The 17,287-nt window shown below is 40.0% G+C and overlaps 1 protein-coding gene across 1 annotated transcript; it reads right to left on the bottom strand.

Annotated features, from left to right (window-relative positions):
- Positions 1–3,647: 3,647 nt before the first annotated feature.
- LOC139448054 (retina and anterior neural fold homeobox protein 2-like) lies at positions 3,648–16,269 on the bottom strand. Its single transcript, XM_071229559.1, has 5 exons — positions 16,157–16,269; positions 8,592–8,712; positions 8,090–8,213; positions 6,271–6,343; positions 3,648–5,263 (listed from the first exon to the last, which is right to left on the bottom strand). The coding sequence occupies exons 1-5, from the start codon at positions 16,206–16,208 to the stop codon at positions 4,983–4,985; spliced, it is 651 nt and encodes a 216-aa protein (XP_071085660.1). The 5' UTR covers positions 16,209–16,269; the 3' UTR covers positions 3,648–4,982.
- Between the last annotated feature and the right edge of the window lie 1,018 nt (positions 16,270–17,287).

Below are 17,287 nucleotides of genomic sequence, written 5' to 3' on the forward strand. Positions count from 1 at the left end.
TTGTTCTAGGCAAGGCAGGGAGGTCCTGTCGTCATAAGCGCCACAGTTTTCAGTTTAGAGTTGCGTCCCCTAACCAAGCCAGTAGTCTGGACAATCGTGGGTCGATCCTTAAATTCGCTTGATTTCGAGTCTTGGTCTGTCAGAAACATACCCCTGTTTCACCAAAGCGATAAATGTCCACACCCTGCATCTTTTATGGGTTCCATCCCACGTTAAACTGACACCCCTGATAACATAACTGATTACAGCGTCCTTTAACCCAGTTCACTCACTCGTTCACTCCTGTAAAGGATAGCTAAAGGAAGACATCGACCGTAACCCAAAGACCGCATGACCATAAGTAGCATGTGACCTATATACGTCACAGTGTCATATATTGTTTATGAACATCTCGTCCGTGACATTACGGTCAGAAAACCCCTTGACGCTCAGAATAGAACAATAATGTCAGCCTCGTGTGACAATTAAAGCAGCGCTTGAAATGTGCGTTTGATAGCTGCCTTTAGGTTCACAGTTGGAAGGAAATGACCTATAGCAAATACAAAATACACAGTGCTGAATAGTGTGCCTTAAGGTTACACCAGGAACGGCAGGAATGTTCAATGAATGTTTCATTATCCATGAAATCATATACAATAACTTCTCCCCTGGTCCAGATCGTGCCCATTCGTGTCAGTTCGTACCATTCCGAGACAATCAGATAACTGAAAAGGGCGCGAGGATCGTGATCACTCGCTTTCTCTTTGTAAGATCGAAAGACGAGTGGCGGTTACGGAAAGGGTCGAAGAGTGACGATTGAAACGAGTCTTGATTGCAGTGAAACCTTGGACGAAATCTTCGTCTTCATTTTAATAAATCCACTGTAAGTGACTCCGGGGTATTTGATTAACCAAGCAAATTTGGGCAGTTTATTTGTCCATATATCACAACAGGCCACGTCCACTAACAGAATACTGTTTCCAAAAGTAAACTACGGTTATAACGATCACGCTTATAACGGACTTTTTTGGTCCCGACTATTTGCAGTAGCTATGCTGTATATATGCTTATAACGAACTACGGTTATAACGATCTAAAATAAGTAGTCACTTTGAGTTCGTTATAACCGTAGTTTACTGTAATTGAAAATAGACAAAGCGGGGCTTCTTTTGCATTATTGCGCATATTAACCAATAAATCAATAAATTACAAATTCACAAATACTACGAAATATTCATCCTCATATTACATTGCTGAAGTAGCATCGACACTGCAAGTAGATGCACATGTTGATAATTACAGATATATCGCATTATAGTGAGTGAGTGAGTGAGTATGGTTTTACGCCGCTTTTAGCAATATTCAAGCATTATCACGGCGGGGGACACCAGAAATTGGCTTCACACGTTGTACCATGTCGGGAATCTAACCCGGGTCTTCGGCGTGACGAGCGAACGCTTTTACCACTAGACTACCCCACATCCTCTTGTTGCGCAGAACGAGGTCACTGATTCGAATTGTTGATTTGCATATGAAGTTGTTATTGTTGAAGTATTTATTGATAAGAATTGACTTTAATATGTGTTTAACGTTAATGCCATAAAAGCCAAAAATATTGAAGTCAATTCTTAAACAGCGAAGACATGTAGGATTGAGACGAGAGTGTGTTGTGTGCATTTAACTCAATACCATAACAAGGGACGGCAATAAGTGATCAATATCAATATCAATAACTATATTTCCTTGTACATAGATGAAGCTGTGAACTGTGTTACACAAGACTGATAAGAATGATGTGCTTAGGTGTAGTATTCGTGTCTCTGTAGACACCCATGGAGAAGGTTGATTATGAAATAAACTATCTGTTTGTAAAGATGCTGTCTTTCACAAATTGTGATTTGTTTATTATATTCATATGAATACAATAACTGTATCGTCAGTTATGTCACCAAAGGCATCTCTTTTTAGTCTTCACAATGAAACTTCTTGAATACGGACTACTGAACAATGAGACCCCTCTTAAACTGATCTATACTACCAATGTCAGGAGACAAACATCTCTGCCGGAAGCGACAATTTTACCATATGAAATTGATTTCGTCAATCCAATGATAATAATCACAATGTCACAAAGCGACATTAGGAATTGTGATGAATCTAATCACACCGAATGACCATTAATGTCTAGGAAATTGGAACACGCAAGCACGCACACACACAATGACACCTCCCCTCGTGGACTGTGACTACTCGTGTCCTCTCGGGAAAACCCGGAAGGCGACGACACTCCCCTGATCCGGGTGTTTGTTGTCCAAACGGAGGTATCATTTAAGTCATCACACGTTCCCTATATGTTTTATTTCTGTGATTTTGTACACCGATTCAAATGACCTGTACCCCTAGTCACCTTGATCCTTCATTTCAACTGGAAGTGAGTCGGAATATAACAAGCTGGAGACCCATACCCTTCGGGCAATGTCCCCCGATTTTCTCAAAAGAAGTATTTTCTTATTCCTTACAACTGCTTTAAGTAACATCTGTCCAGATTCATTTTACATTTGAATACTCTATCACGTTAAAGTGACTAAATTACTTATTAAAGCATGTTACCATATATATATATGTATATTTATGGTACCATGCTTTATATATGTTATATATATATATAACGTATTTAATTATTACTATATTGTGCCTGAGAGTTAGAACTTTACCGTGCTTACATTTTTACATTTTTGAGTGCAATTATCGGGTGATTTCAACGGGTGATTTTCGCAAACTACTCGTAAATATGTCGTATTAGTCGAATCTTATTCGTTGCGATTGTCCTGCATTCGTAAATGCATTCGGCATATTCGTAACTGATTCTTACAATTCGTGCATGATCCGTACATGAATTTTGTAATTCGTACATGTTTTTTAACCCATTCCTAGCATTCTTCATACTGTTCAACCCGATTAGCCACGAGTTTTCGTAACTCCGTCGTACGTTTGTCGTAAGTGCTTCGTACCTCCTACCGATTCTCCACGTAAGTTAGCATTATTTGCCGAATTATCATTCGAAACTTTCCGATTCGGGACAGTGAAAGGGGGGCATTAGATATACTGAACGAAAAACTAAGAGATCGTGAATATTTTAAGGGATATAGTGAAAACTGAGCTTCCAATTTCATAAAAATATCCCCAAATATCTATGATCTCTTATTTCTTAGTTCAGCGTACTTAATTACTTCAAGAACCGCCTCCGTGGTCTAGTGGTAGAGGGTCAGCCCAGAGAGCGGAATGTCCGGGGTTCGATCCCCGGCCTTGTCATACCAAAAGACGTTAAAAATGGTACTTGTTACCCTGTTTGGCGCTCGGCATTAAAGGGCTAAAACAAGGACTGGTCGGCTCGGAGTCAGTATACTGTGTCTAAGTGGGGTATTCATGTTAAACTGCGGCATGGTATCTCAGTGTGCTAGCACTATAAATCGGCATCAGTCGAGACTAGTACAAGTAGCCACACACGTGCATGCACGTCGCTATATAAGTGCAATAATCTTGGACGCGGCGTTCCATTGTCGCCCTTAAGACTACCGCTACATACATCTGTACTAGCAAACACCAGACAACACCCGGATGGGTTGTATATACAATCTTTATTACACAATCACTAAGACACTTTAGGGTTTGGCAATACTGGAGATTTGGCACGATTGAATCCACTGATCACAGGCACACACACGTACAAGTGGTAGTTCATTACACAGACATACATGGAATACTGAACATACAAGACACTGACTAGACAGTGTGTATTCCCCGTGGGTGGGGCTGGGTGGTGCATGTGTCGGGGGTGGGGTTGAGTGGTTGTGTGTGAGTAGCTGTGAACTGTTTCAGTACAGGATACAGAGTGAGTGTGATCATTTCAGTTACATTGGGTGGCGATGTGGTAGGAAAGACGGACATATTGCAGGTCTGAGAACCATTGAGCACTGATATGGCCCTGACAAACCCGGAAATATACTCAGCACAAATCTTGGATTCGAACCCACGAGTTCTGGCACTCTGAAGGGTGTGGGCCCAACTGTTCACAGAAAACTGCGGCGCTTTAGACGACTGTGCCAGCATCTCATTTATTGAATGTTGGAGAAAGTTTTACGCAAGTCGTAAATGTTTACCGACTGAGAATGGATGAGTTGAACAACCACCTACAAATACACTGATAAGTCAAAAAACATCATGGTGCTTCTGACTGTTAAAAAAGGAAATTGTGAGCCACAAAAATACATTTTTTTAAAGAAATATAGGCTCATAGTTTAAATAAAAGAAATGTCTGGTTTAGCAGATTTAGCTGAACAAGTTAGTCCCCATACAAAATTCCAAAACATTATTTCCTCCTCTCTCTCTCTCTCTCTCTCTCTCTCTCTCTCTTTCTCTCTTTCTCTCTCTCTCTCTCTCTCTCTCTCTCTCTCTCTCTCTCTCTCTCCTAGCTATATGACGGCGGTCTGTAAAACAGGCAATTGGGATACGATGACATGCATCAACCAAGTCAGCCAGCCTGACCACCCGATCCCATAAGTCGCCTCTTACGACAAGCATGAGTTGCTGAAGACCTACTCTAACACGGATCTTCACGGGGAACGTGTATATATACGACTTGACTGGATATTTGCATTTAAAAAGCGTCTAGGGAGTGCGGTGTCATATATTAATCTTCGTATTAGTGTGTGTTTGTGTAGCAACAAAACAATCAGTGTATTTACAGTGTATGTACATCATACAAATAAGGCACGTTGAAGGCACAGACGGCGATGCACAGCTGTTACAATGTTGCATCAATGAACAACAATTGAACACTAAACATTCCTATCAAAAACATATCTACAAATTTACAAAATGTACACACTATGCAAAATGGCGTACGAAGTCCTAGGACGACGTACATACCCAAGGCACTTTATATTAATATTCCACTGTCCCATTGCTAAATAACTTATTGTACATTTACAAGATAAGCACGTCTACGTGACGTACGCGAGGGGATTCCGACCTTCTGGCCTCGTTCTGGGCAGTTTGAGACCACCGCGAAGGTCGGTCATGTGACAGGGACCACGTGATTCCGGTAAAGCGCACCCTGGTGGCGGTGACCATGAGCAGGACGGGGACCCCGGCATCCAGCCTGCATACCAGATGTACCCCCCGGGGAGCGTCCAGGGACTCCAGGGGGAGGCAGACGGGGGTTGGTCTCTCAGGGGTGGGATGTCGGACACTGGGACAGGCATCGATTTTCTTTCTTCAGGGCCTGAAATGGCAAAGGTTGAAATATAATGGTTCCATTTGTCAAGATTTAATGCATGGATAAACATGGTGGCAGATGGTCATGAGGTGAAGTTAAGGAACGTTGGTCGCGAAGAGTCCTTGGACGGGTGACCGTTTTCGGCACCTTAGGCAAGTGATTTTATTTGAAATATGCCTCTGATAACCCAGCAGTAAGTGGATACCCGGTAGTATGGTAATGTGACTGTTAACCTTCTAAAGTCAGCTAGGGTTTTATATTCCCCAATGGACTGCACGCTGATCTACTGACCGGTTTTAATAATAACAACAATAATAATAATAATAATAATAATAATGATAATATAGCGCCACGAGCATTCACATGGTTAAAGGAATTTGGCATATTATAGATGGACCTTTTAAAGAGGCAAGAGGAAGTATTTGACTCAACCCACGCAGGCCGGGTTGCATGACATTCTACAATACCTAGAGTTTGGAGATGACCTTCAACATCATTTCTGAGGGGAGGTGGGACCTTTCAGTGTACTAAGCCCTAAGCACTAAGCAGTGTCGATGACAGGTAAACCAGTGGTTGATAGTATGAGCAACGATGTACGCGGTTGGTCACAGGATGAACTAGGTCAAACATTGTGACCACCGGATCCTAAAGGATCCGTTGGAAGGCTGGGTGATATTCTACCCTTGATTCCCCAGGGGGAATATGGTCACCTCACTGCCACTCCTCCGTAAACCACTCATATATAACATCTTCCTTCACGCTGAGACTCGTGAAAATCCGGTTTAGAATTGGTCTTCAGCAACCCATGCTTGTCTTAAGAAGCGACTAACGGGATCGGGTGGTCAGGCTTGCTGTCTTTGTTGATGCATGTCATCGCATCTCCATTGCGTAGATCGATGCTCATGATGTCCATCCCTGGATTGTCTGGTCCAGACTCGATTATGGACAGACCGCCGTCATACCATGGATGTGCACATGATACCTCATTTTGCTACGCTTCATATAAGATTTACCTTCACACGGGGACACGCTGACCTTTGGTGCCACCCCTTTCCTCCATTTTGCCCGTCTGTTCTGGAACCACACCTGCAAAATAACCACAAATAAAGTCTTTTTGTTTGTATTCCCTTCTTGGAACGTTTAACAATTAAATTAAATTAAAATTTAATCTACAACAAATGATATGTTTTTTTAGTGCGCCAGTTTTAAGTTTACGGCTATTTGGCCACAAAGATTAAAGTCGGTTGTCCGAAACCTTTATTTTATTCTTCATAATTCGTTGTTTAGAACTTTGTAAAAAAGTTCTTGTTACAGTTGAAATATTTTTTATTGAAAGCGACACATAACGTTTGGCCTTATTGTGGATAGTGTGTAAGGCGCGTTCAGTGTATTATGGCAAAGACAGCGTAAAATGGATTTATGTACCCATATGTGTTGCGAGTCGATCATTCACATTCCTCCAAATTGATACAAAGAATACATGTGAAAGTGTATTATCGTGATAACGATATACTCGAAACCAAACCAAAGCCGACGTTATAACGTCGGTAACGTACTGTCGCGAGTTACCAGTCTCACTGAAGATCAGTGTTAGAATAGGTCTTCAGCAACCCATGCTTGCCGTAAAAGGCGACTATGCTTGTCGTAAGAGGCGACTAACGGGATCGGGTGGTCAGGCTCGCTGACTTGGTTGATGCATGTCATCGTATCCCAATTGTGTAGATCGATCCTCATGATGTCAATCATTGGATTGTCTGGTCCAGACTCGATTATTTACAGACCGCCGTCATAAAGCTGACATATTGCTGAGTGCGGTGTTAAACAAGAAGTAAAACAATCAATTCTTATTTTGCTATGAAAGGGCTTGTGTTCGATTTCAAAACCCCGGATGCCCCTGTTGACTCCGGTCCGCGTTGACCCAAGTTATGACCCAAGTTAACCTTGATTGACCAATGTTAGCACGCGTTAACTTATTTACGTCCTACTTCGGTTGACCTAATTTGCCCATACCTACTGAATCCGTGGGGGGTGGGACTCTGGTCAGAGGCCTTCAAGTGACGTCATCGTTAAAGCTTATTAGTTTTATTTATTTATTCAATCATGAATAAAACCATAATAATGAATATAATTCATATTGAGAGTATATATCTATTCTGATGTGGGTCAGGGCTATTTAACTTCCGATTGTTAATATAAATGTTTTGAATGAACAATGCAACTTTGGTGGTGATATTGCTTCTCCCTTTGTCCCACGCGTTATTTGAACTTTCTTGTCGTTTTACAAACATTAAATAGAAAAGATGCAATGAAACTTTTGTTAAGCAGTGAAACACTTGTTAACCTCTCATAGGTGTGTGTTGTAGCAAAACATGGCTGTTGCGTTTCTTCTACTCCAGCAATCTATGTTGTATTTTGCCGGTAACGTTGTATTTTATGCGTTTTATTTATGTTTAATTAACACTGGATAACTAGGGGCGGTCGGGTAGCCGAGTGGTTAAAGCGTTCGCTCGGCACGCCGAAGATCCGGGTTCGATTCCCGACATGGATACAATGTGTGAAGCCCATTACTGGTGTCCCCCGCCGTGATATTGCTTGAATATTGCTAAAAGCGGCGTAAAACCATACTCACTCACTCACTGGTTAACTGGTTGAATCTTGTCAAACCTGGTTGAATCTCAGGTCACTCATAATTTAATAATCGGACGTACGTTGTGATGAATATTGTGACGCCAATACTTGTTTTGTTTACATTAAAAGGCAGGTGCAATACCCTGGATAATTAAAGGGGTCTTGCTTCCGGTAGGGACAGGAAAGATCGGCAGATAAATTTACCTGTACGCGAGTCTCGTGAAGCCCTAGTCTCTGCGCGAGCTCCTCCCGCGTCACAACATCTGGGTAAGGGGCTCTGCGGAACGCCTTCTCCATCTCCTCCAGCTGATACGGCGTGAAAGTCGTCCTGGAGAAGAACACAGAGTGAGTTAGTGAGTTGGGTTTAAAGCCACTTCGAAAAAAAATTATGATTACGGCGTGTCAGCTTAAATGAGGAAGGGAAGATCAACCTCGTGCAGTTCGCGATGGGTGAAAACCACACAGCACGGAAATGGTGTGACGCTCTTGAGATAATAATCGGGGCGAAGCTGGAATCCGAGCTCGCAACAAGTGCATCCTGGTGTATCAAAGAGACGAAACTCGCTGTGCGCCATAAACCACTTGGTCAGAATACGGATTGCGTTTCTTGGAAATGGATAATGATTGCAAATATATTATTGGTGGTAATCATCATCATCATCATCATCATCATCATAATAATAATAATAAAAATGTAAAACCGTACCTGTGACGAGGCTTTTTGGGTGTCTGATTATGATTTTTATCGTTGCTGTTTTCCTCTGTGTCTTGTCTGACGTCATCACTCGAATCCTCCCATGTGCGCATGACAAGAAAACTCTTTCCCCCTGAAACATCAAACACACATCAGAACACATCAACACACGCGTGAATGACATGTGGGCCACAGATTATTATACATGTTATATCTACTATTCCGTGACACTCTCCACATTGGTTGAAAAACACTTTAAAGAATTGTGCGAAGAGTCGATTCATCCTAAGTTTAAGCCAAAACCAGAACAGCCAGATCCAAAGAAAATCTCGCCATTAAAGGCAGACCAACGCCAAGGAATCTTTCACACTTTCAAGCCCCCTAACATTGTGTTGACAGGACCCGGTTACGTAAAGTAGTCCATGAATAACAGCGACTAACGAAGCAGAATCCATTGTACGATTCCGACTAAACATGCTTATGATTCCCTATCAAACAGTGAAGACACCCGGTGTTCGCGAATACAAAATTAATTTTCGATTATTCTAATAATTATAATTTGGAGCATGTTAGAGTGCATGAGATGTAATCGCAGGGGCACCAGAAGGTGATGATGATGATGATGATGATGATTATTATTATCATTATTATTATTATTATTATTATTAACCGTTAAAGTCAAATATATAAGACAAGGTAAATGTAGTGGAAGTTGTGAATTCTGAGAATAATGATAATTATCTGTCTCCTCGAGGGGCGCATTATTACAGGACGTAAATAAAAAAAATAATGAATAAATAACTAGCTGCGCGAACTATTCCTAAATGCCTCCCTACAATTATGTGTCCTCTAGGTATTAACATTAGCAGTCATAAACGTCTATCTTTATGATAGGACTCGTACCACCTCTTACAGCCAATTCGCATAACCCGTGGTATGTGGCACAGCTAATTTTAGAGAAAATTGTGCAAGTTAGGATCATTAAAATTCATTTTCAACAAACAGAGATATATTTATTATTCAAATAACCCAATCATAAATAATTTCACGATTCGTATTTAGATCTCATTGTATTCGCCGATGAGTCATCGTGCATGCTTATTGTCTATTAGATAATAAATGTCAATTTCATTTCATGATTGAAGGGTTTGAAATTGACAAGAACGAAGCACCAAGCACATGGGTCATTCACACGTTTTTAATGCAGCAAATCACTGCCATTTTCAGGGTTAATTGTTCAATGTTTGCATTTTTTTCATAAGTTTGAAAAGATTATCCCTTGACATTCAAAGAGCTTCGGGGACTGTGATTAACATTTTCATTATATCATTCCGCAGACGGAGCGATGAGCTGAAATTATCTTGGTGAAGTTGAAATTGAAATGTCAGCGAAAGTATAGTGCATAAACAGTGTCATTATTGAATGATGAATAGGGTGATAATTGCAAATTACGGAAAGGCATTCGTGACTGGACGGTATATGAATTTAAATGAGAGACAGTGAGATATGGAACTGATATCAGCTACATATGTTCGGTACGGAGCCATTCTTAAGTGTACTTTTAAACAATGAGGGTAAAATTGTTATGTACCAAAAGTATTTTATAAAAACACATTTTGGTGGATTTCGTGCACGTGGTCATGGGTGAAATAGAGTCAAACCACAGCTCACGAAAAAAACGAGTTCATATTTCAAAAGATAATTACGTGTATATTTCTGCGGTATATCAGTTTTGTTACTTCTCTTCTGTTATTTTTTGTGAAGTAGTTTAAACAAAAACAGTCTATGTGTGTGTTACTCACTGAATGAGGTGAGGTGAAATAGGGTTTAACGTCCCATTCAAGATAATTGCACTTATGTTGAAACGTGCACGTACGTGTGTGTCTGCTTGTACTAGTCCGGACTAATGCCGATTTTTTGTTTGTTAGCCCACTTAGATACTATGCCGCAGTTTAACATGAATACCCCACTCAGGCACAGTATACTGACTCCGAGCCGACCAGTCCTTGTTTTAGGAGCGCGATGCTGGGTAACAACAAGTACCATCTTTTAACGTCTATTGGTATGACGCTGCCGCTCTCCCACTAGACCACGGAGGCGGTATCACTGAATGAAGGTCCCAGGCGTATATTTATTGTATGTAACTAAAATACATCTAAATCTACAAATCTATCTTTGTTTGTTTGTTTGTTTGTTTGTTGTTTAACACTGCACTCAGCAATATCCCAGCTATATGACGGCGGTCTATACATAATAGACCAGACAGTCCAGTGATAGACATCATGAGCATCGATCTACGCAATTTGGATACAATGACATGCGTTAAGCAAAGTCATCGAACCTGACTACCCGATCCCGTGGGTTGCTGAAGACCAATTCTTACCGGCATCTTCGCGAGTTCGACATTCGTTTCCCCGAGTAAAAAAAAAGGCACCGATGTTTTCCTATCTGCTACTGTACGACTTTTTCTAACGGGGTCGGTATACTTTCACTTTGACCCTTTTTGCCAAGGATAACTTTTCAAAATGCGGTAAATCTTTTAGAATGTAGACAAATAATCATTGTTGCGTTTTGATGAAATATTCTGCGAACCTTACGCTTGAACGTAAAACCGTTTAACGGTTCATCAAAATGAAACAAAAAATCTCACTTTCGATGATAATTGTCCACAGCGATTAAGTATAATTAAGATAATATACTTTAGGTCCGTATGTAACCGTGATGCGTATATTAGAATTATCTCGGTACAATACAGGTAGGTAGTTTATTCCTATAATCAAGAGGGAGTCTATATGCAGACTCTATAAACTCTCTTATTTTATAAATGTATCACATTTGCTAGTCATGGATCTGATTGTGTTCCTTGCGTTATTCTTTATTCCTATCAGACATTTTTCATGTACATATCTTGTTGGAGTTGCATTTGAGAAGAAAATCATTGCATGCTCCGGAAATAAGTTAAGTTTAAATACTTTTCTTTTTTGGCCAATAAAATATAATCTATTACACCATTCACACAGAGACACGTTATTAGAACAAGTTCATTTCAGGTTTGAGACATACATGTGCAATTTCAATGTATTCAAGTCGTTCATTTCAGTGTAAAATATTATGATTAGAAGTGTTATTTCTTTTACTCGAACCTGATTTGGTAGAATGGCAACCTTTAAGACCTGATAAACCTTTCGCCCTAAACTTAAGGAATAAAGATGTTGAACGGCACAACCTGTGAACTCAACGCGAGTCAATTGCATTTTTGTGATCAACTCCTTAAAAGGGGCTTATGAGGCTTATTTTCAAAAGATGAAACCATTTAATAAACAATATCATGCGTTAAAGATTATATATCCTTCCCCGTCCCATTGTGCCCGTGTTTCAACACACAATTACGAGAGCAGAACACGACGTACCCGCATGTTATTAAGAACCCTTGTCTATTGCACAGCCGTGTCACATGTCAAGTGAACTTCATTAGTAGAGCGCTTGACTCACGCGGCGCACGTGATTGTCGTGCGTGTTTACCCTAGCCTGTTGGACGGGCAGCTGTCCGGCTTTGTCCGCAGGGCAGGTGATAGGGGCGGGGCAAGGGCTTAAAAGGGGTGTGGCTAAAGGTCTAAATGTCATCTAAACGTGGCCACAATCTTTGTCCTTTTGACAGCTTTGTCGTTCCTACTTATTAGAGCAATAAAATATCGTAATTGACAATGCTCATCTTGAATCCTCGAGTAAGTGTTTAGTTAAGTCGCTATGCAGGTATGTAAATAATAATGGTTTATTCTCACTGTGCTGGCAGCTTGGGAGGGAGAGTGGGCGGTTATCAGACAGTGTCTTCACCCAATATAATGCAGCATTTTTAGAAGTTTGGTGTGAACCTATGCTGCAACTAGTTTATAACATAATGTGGCGGCAATGGTAACCAACACAGTCTGGTCTCTGAAATGCACATATATTAAAGAAAAAAAGTTGTTACTTAAAGTCTTTGAAAGGCATCGAAAGGTTGTTAAAATTATCTTAATAACTTATATTTAAAAAAGAAGCCCAGAGGCTCTTCATTTTCAGAAACTGCAGTAATCTAGACTTGCCCACGGTTATAGACTTGCGTGCGCTGTATTGGATATATTTGTTTGAGGGATTGTATGACAGATTGACTATAGTAATATGAAAGAATCGGGTGTTTTTTAACTTCTTTTGAGTAGTATAACACAACTTGGTGGGAAGTAAACTATACTGAACAAAAACGCTAGGGATCATGAATATGTTTTCGAACATTTTTTTTGTACTTTTGTACAAATTTATGAACATATACCCCAATATATTTATTAGCCCTAACCTTTTTTGTTCAGTATATACGAAAGACTAAATTATTATTCGTCGGCCAATTGTCCCCCCTAACACGCATGGTATTAACAGGTATGATAATCACATAATAACTGTGCTGTCCTGCAAGGTCCATGGCTTCCTACCCTTGAAGATCCGGGGTAGAACAGGTCTTCAGCAGCCCATGCTTTCCGTAAAAGACGACTATGCTTGTCGTAAGAGGTGACTTACGGGATCGGGTGGTCAGGCTCGCTGACTTGGTTGATGCATGTCATCGTATCCCAATTACGTGGATCGATGTTCATGACATCAGTCACTGGATTGTCTGGTCCGGACTCGATTATTTACAGACAGCCATCATATTGCTGGAATATTGCTAAGTGCGGCGTTAAACAAAAAACAAACAAACGATGGCTTGCGCTGATTTCATTACAAGTAGCCTGGTCAGTTTGGTACCTTTTGAAAAATTAATATAATTCACTCTAAATAACAAACATTATATTAGTTGTTCCATCTTTGGCATGATATATGTATAATACATATAGACAATACATATATAATAATGGTTACCTTGTAACACCAGAAGTGTTTGTGAAACATATCACAATACGTATCAGTGTATTAATGTTGGTTTTACGGTGTACATTATAAACGAACGCTTCCGTTTTATCCAAAAATCGCGATAAAATCAATTGGAGCATTCGTGCAATACGCCGTTCGTTGTAGTCACTTTCAGACTGTGGGCCAATTAATTCTGATTATTTATATTTTGAGGTCGAGCAAATATAGTTGACATCTTCATCTGCGGGAATGCGTTTAGATAATTGTTAATATTTAATGCAATACAATACACGTAAAACTTGTGCGACAAAAAAGTCAACAATTTCCTCATTTGATATTTGCTCCCGCATACAAACAGTAATCACGTCATAATTAATCATCCGGATGGAAAATGATATTTACTCTCTAATTAATGTATGTTTATTCAACGTAACGATCGGCGTAGATTGATTTTAATGAGGAAATCTGAATATACGGGTGTTGCCGATGTTAAAATACTGAACAAAAAAGTTAGGGATAATAAATTGGGGGGATATTTTTATTTGTAGTAAAGACTGAGCACGCAATTACACAAAAAGTCCCCCCCCCCCCCCCCCCCCCCACACACACACACCTAAAAAAACCCTTCTTATTTACGTTCAGAATATTAATAACATTATGTTAATAGGTAACAATTTGCTGTACATGCACGTGTGTTTCATTATTGTCACGCTGTTGGTTGGGCGAATAACAGCAATAAGGAAAAAATAGGGCATTGTTGAAATATATTATTTTAAGTTAACAAACCCCTATCGAAAAAAAATCAAGATCGATGTAGCAGATTGTCCTGTGACACCACGCGTCATTTGTAAATATATGTTGAAGAAATAAGGCACTGAAGCTGTTGGTAAACAGAACAGATGTAATAGTATTCAACCTCTGAGAATCAAAATGCACGTATATCAGTACAAATCCTGTTGCGAACATACTACGTATTGGTTTCAGGAAATCTGTGCTAATCTGTGATGAGGGCGGGCCCTTGAACACTGTGTTTACTGCTTTGTGTTGAGGACGACTTCAAAAGCAGTATTGGTGCTTGCGATGTCGAAGATGTTTAGCATGGATTTTAAAATGTGTTATTTAAATTTTGAAGTTGTTCATTGAAATTTAGACAAAAACGTTTACAATGTTTCGTTGCCAATATCATGTACTATTTTCTTTTAAAAGATCGACATTAAAATCGACAGATGATATTGGAAGCCATATTGCTGTGGACACTTTGTGTGGAGAACACGGTGTGAAGGAGATTTGGGGAAAGAAGGAAATTGCCAAAATATAGGGAGGGGTGCAGAAACAGGGGACCAGGGTGATTGGGAGATGGAAGAGAGACAGACGCAGAGAGAGAGAGAGAGGGAGAGAGAGAGAGAGAGAGAGCGAGATGAGTTGGAGGGGAGAGAGAGGAAGAGAGAGAGAGGGTAGAGAGAGGATGAGAGAGAGATGGAGAAAGAGGGAGAGACAGGGTAGAGAGAGGGAGAAAGAGGGAGAGAGACAGGAAGAGAGAGAGGGTAGAGAAAGGGGGTAGAGAGAGGGGTAGAGAGAGGGGAGAAAGAGGGAGAGACCGGGTAGAGAGAGGGGGAGAGAGGGAGAAAGACAGGAAGAGAGAGAGGGTAGAGATAGGGAGAGAAAGAGGGAGAGAGACAGGAAGAGAGAGGGGGGAGAGATAGGGAGAGGGAGAAGGGGAGACAGACAGAGAGACAGAGTCACAGACAGACAAAGGGTCAGACTTAGACACAGACAGACAGACACATAAACAGAGTGATTATTTCCTGCTGTAATTCATCAGAAACGTATTACCATGTTTATATAATTGACAGTTTAAGATTTAATTACGTGACTAATATGCCACGATGGTTGTTCCAGTATAGGATGCCATTAACATTTCCCTCACATTATCATTTCACGGGACGAGTGAAAGTTGAGTGTTTTTACGTTGAGGACAACATAACTGAAGGTCATAACGTCTTTCCATTATTGTCAAATGATACATACAAAAAATATTGATAACTTTCTGAACTGGGTCGTTGTTATAGAAAACACAATTCTTGCAACTACAGCTGTTAGTGACTTGCATACTTTGAATCAAACTTGTGTTTACTAAAAACATATACGTAATTGACAAACGCACTCAAGTCCGGATTAATGAGGGTCAACTGTACCAATTACATACGTGTATGGTCTTAGTGCACATTACAAGGACTTACAACATCTAATTTACAATTAACCTTTTTATACTGAACAGTCTGAAGATAGATATTTGTCACTTATATTCAAATTACCGAATATTCAGCACGAAGGAAAGCAACTTTTACAACGGTAAATTTATTAATAATTGTGTAAAAATGAAACACTCGGCATTCATGCCATTTGGAAAATATGCAAAAAGGGATATTTATTGAATAAAGATCATTCAATGATTTAGAGATATTTTTTTTTATAATACATGTCATCATTAATTCAAATTTCTATTAATTGCTAAAATCAAATATGTTGAGAAATGTAAGAAATGATAATTTCAGTAATTGCTAATTTAATTAATTAAACGTATTAAAGATAATTATTTTCACATCCTTTTCAAATTGAGACAAAATAAAATAAAGAAATACCACCCACTACATTTAAAATTTCAATAACTTTAATCAAGCTTTTAAAAAATTACTTACCTGCGTGTGAGTCGTCGTTGGACGTTTGCGTGTCAGGTGGCGACATGTCCATTTTGAAATTAACAAGCTTCTGTGCTGCTACCAGCACTGCTAACTCCGGAGTCCCCCTGCAATAGACAACAACTAGGAAGTTCCATCAACTGTCCACCTTACCATTTATATATCACTCTAATAGCAGGGGAGAAATCATTGGCTGTAATAAACGTCTATTAGCGCAATTGAAGCCAGTCGCCCGAAGAATGACAATAGATCTTAATTGGTACCAAAGTGCTCAATTACAATTTCGTCACGACGGAAGTGGGTTCTTCAATATCAGAGCGAGGCTGTCTAACTGTTTGACATGCTAGCTTAAATAAATACCGACGCCATAACAACTGAGATTCTGCAAATAAAGACAAAAATAGAATCTTGATGGTAATTACGGGAGAAATATGCGCCATGCTGGCCAGGTGACAATTGTAACACATCAGTAGCACGCGCAGATCGCGGCGTGACGTCACAAGGTCGAGCGACGGGCAGGGAAGCCGTGTCTTTGGCTCGTCTTGGAGTATTTAAAGATAGGAGTCATTTAACTGGTCAAAATGTCTCCCAACAAATTTCCCATCTGCAGATGAGTAATGATTGCAACGAACAACCTTTGACATGCTCCCCGACCCTGTACCTCCTTGATTGACAGCGGCTGAAGTGTGTGGCACATCCTATTGAAATTAGCCACTTAAACTGGACAATGATAATTTGTGTGATAACACGAAACTACAGCTGATCACAGAAGTCAAGTTCTAACTATTTGCCGCCTTATTCGTGCTGCCATTTAAGCTACCCGCATGGCAGAGTGGAGACGGACTTAATGAGAGCACATTAATTTTGATTTCAATGATCATTTACAAGCCCTTAGCCTAATAAAACACGTCGGATAAGGCACATTTGAATTCGCAATTGTTGGATTAAACAATTTATCAATCTATTTTTGTTGCGAAATTTATTTATGAAATCACACGCTGTTAGGGGTGAAACCTGTGCTTTCGTCTCTTCGTCATTACGCTCCCCTCATTACCATATTGGATGCGACCCTAAAATTAATTAACACAGGAAATTTTAATTTCTTATTTCATTTTACAAATACTTTTCGAA

This window comes from Haliotis cracherodii, unplaced genomic scaffold, assembly GCF_022045235.1.
Source record: "Haliotis cracherodii isolate W230 unplaced genomic scaffold, xgHalCrac1.p SCAF_7, whole genome shotgun sequence".
NCBI lineage: Eukaryota > Metazoa > Mollusca > Gastropoda > Lepetellida > Haliotidae > Haliotis > Haliotis cracherodii.

Excerpts from the sequence above, each read along its gene's own strand:
- LOC139448054 (XM_071229559.1), bottom strand. The coding sequence starts at position 16,208 with ATGGACATGTCGCCACCTGACACGCAAACGTCCAACGACGACTCACAC. Across the intron at positions 8,214-8,591 it reads CCCAAAAAGCCTCGTCACAG|GACGACTTTCACGCCGTATC; the intron begins GTACGGTTTTAC and ends GTTCTTCTCCAG. Across the intron at positions 6,344-8,089 it reads TTCACGAGACTCGCGTACAG|GTGTGGTTCCAGAACAGACG; the intron begins GTAAATTTATCT and ends GTTATTTTGCAG.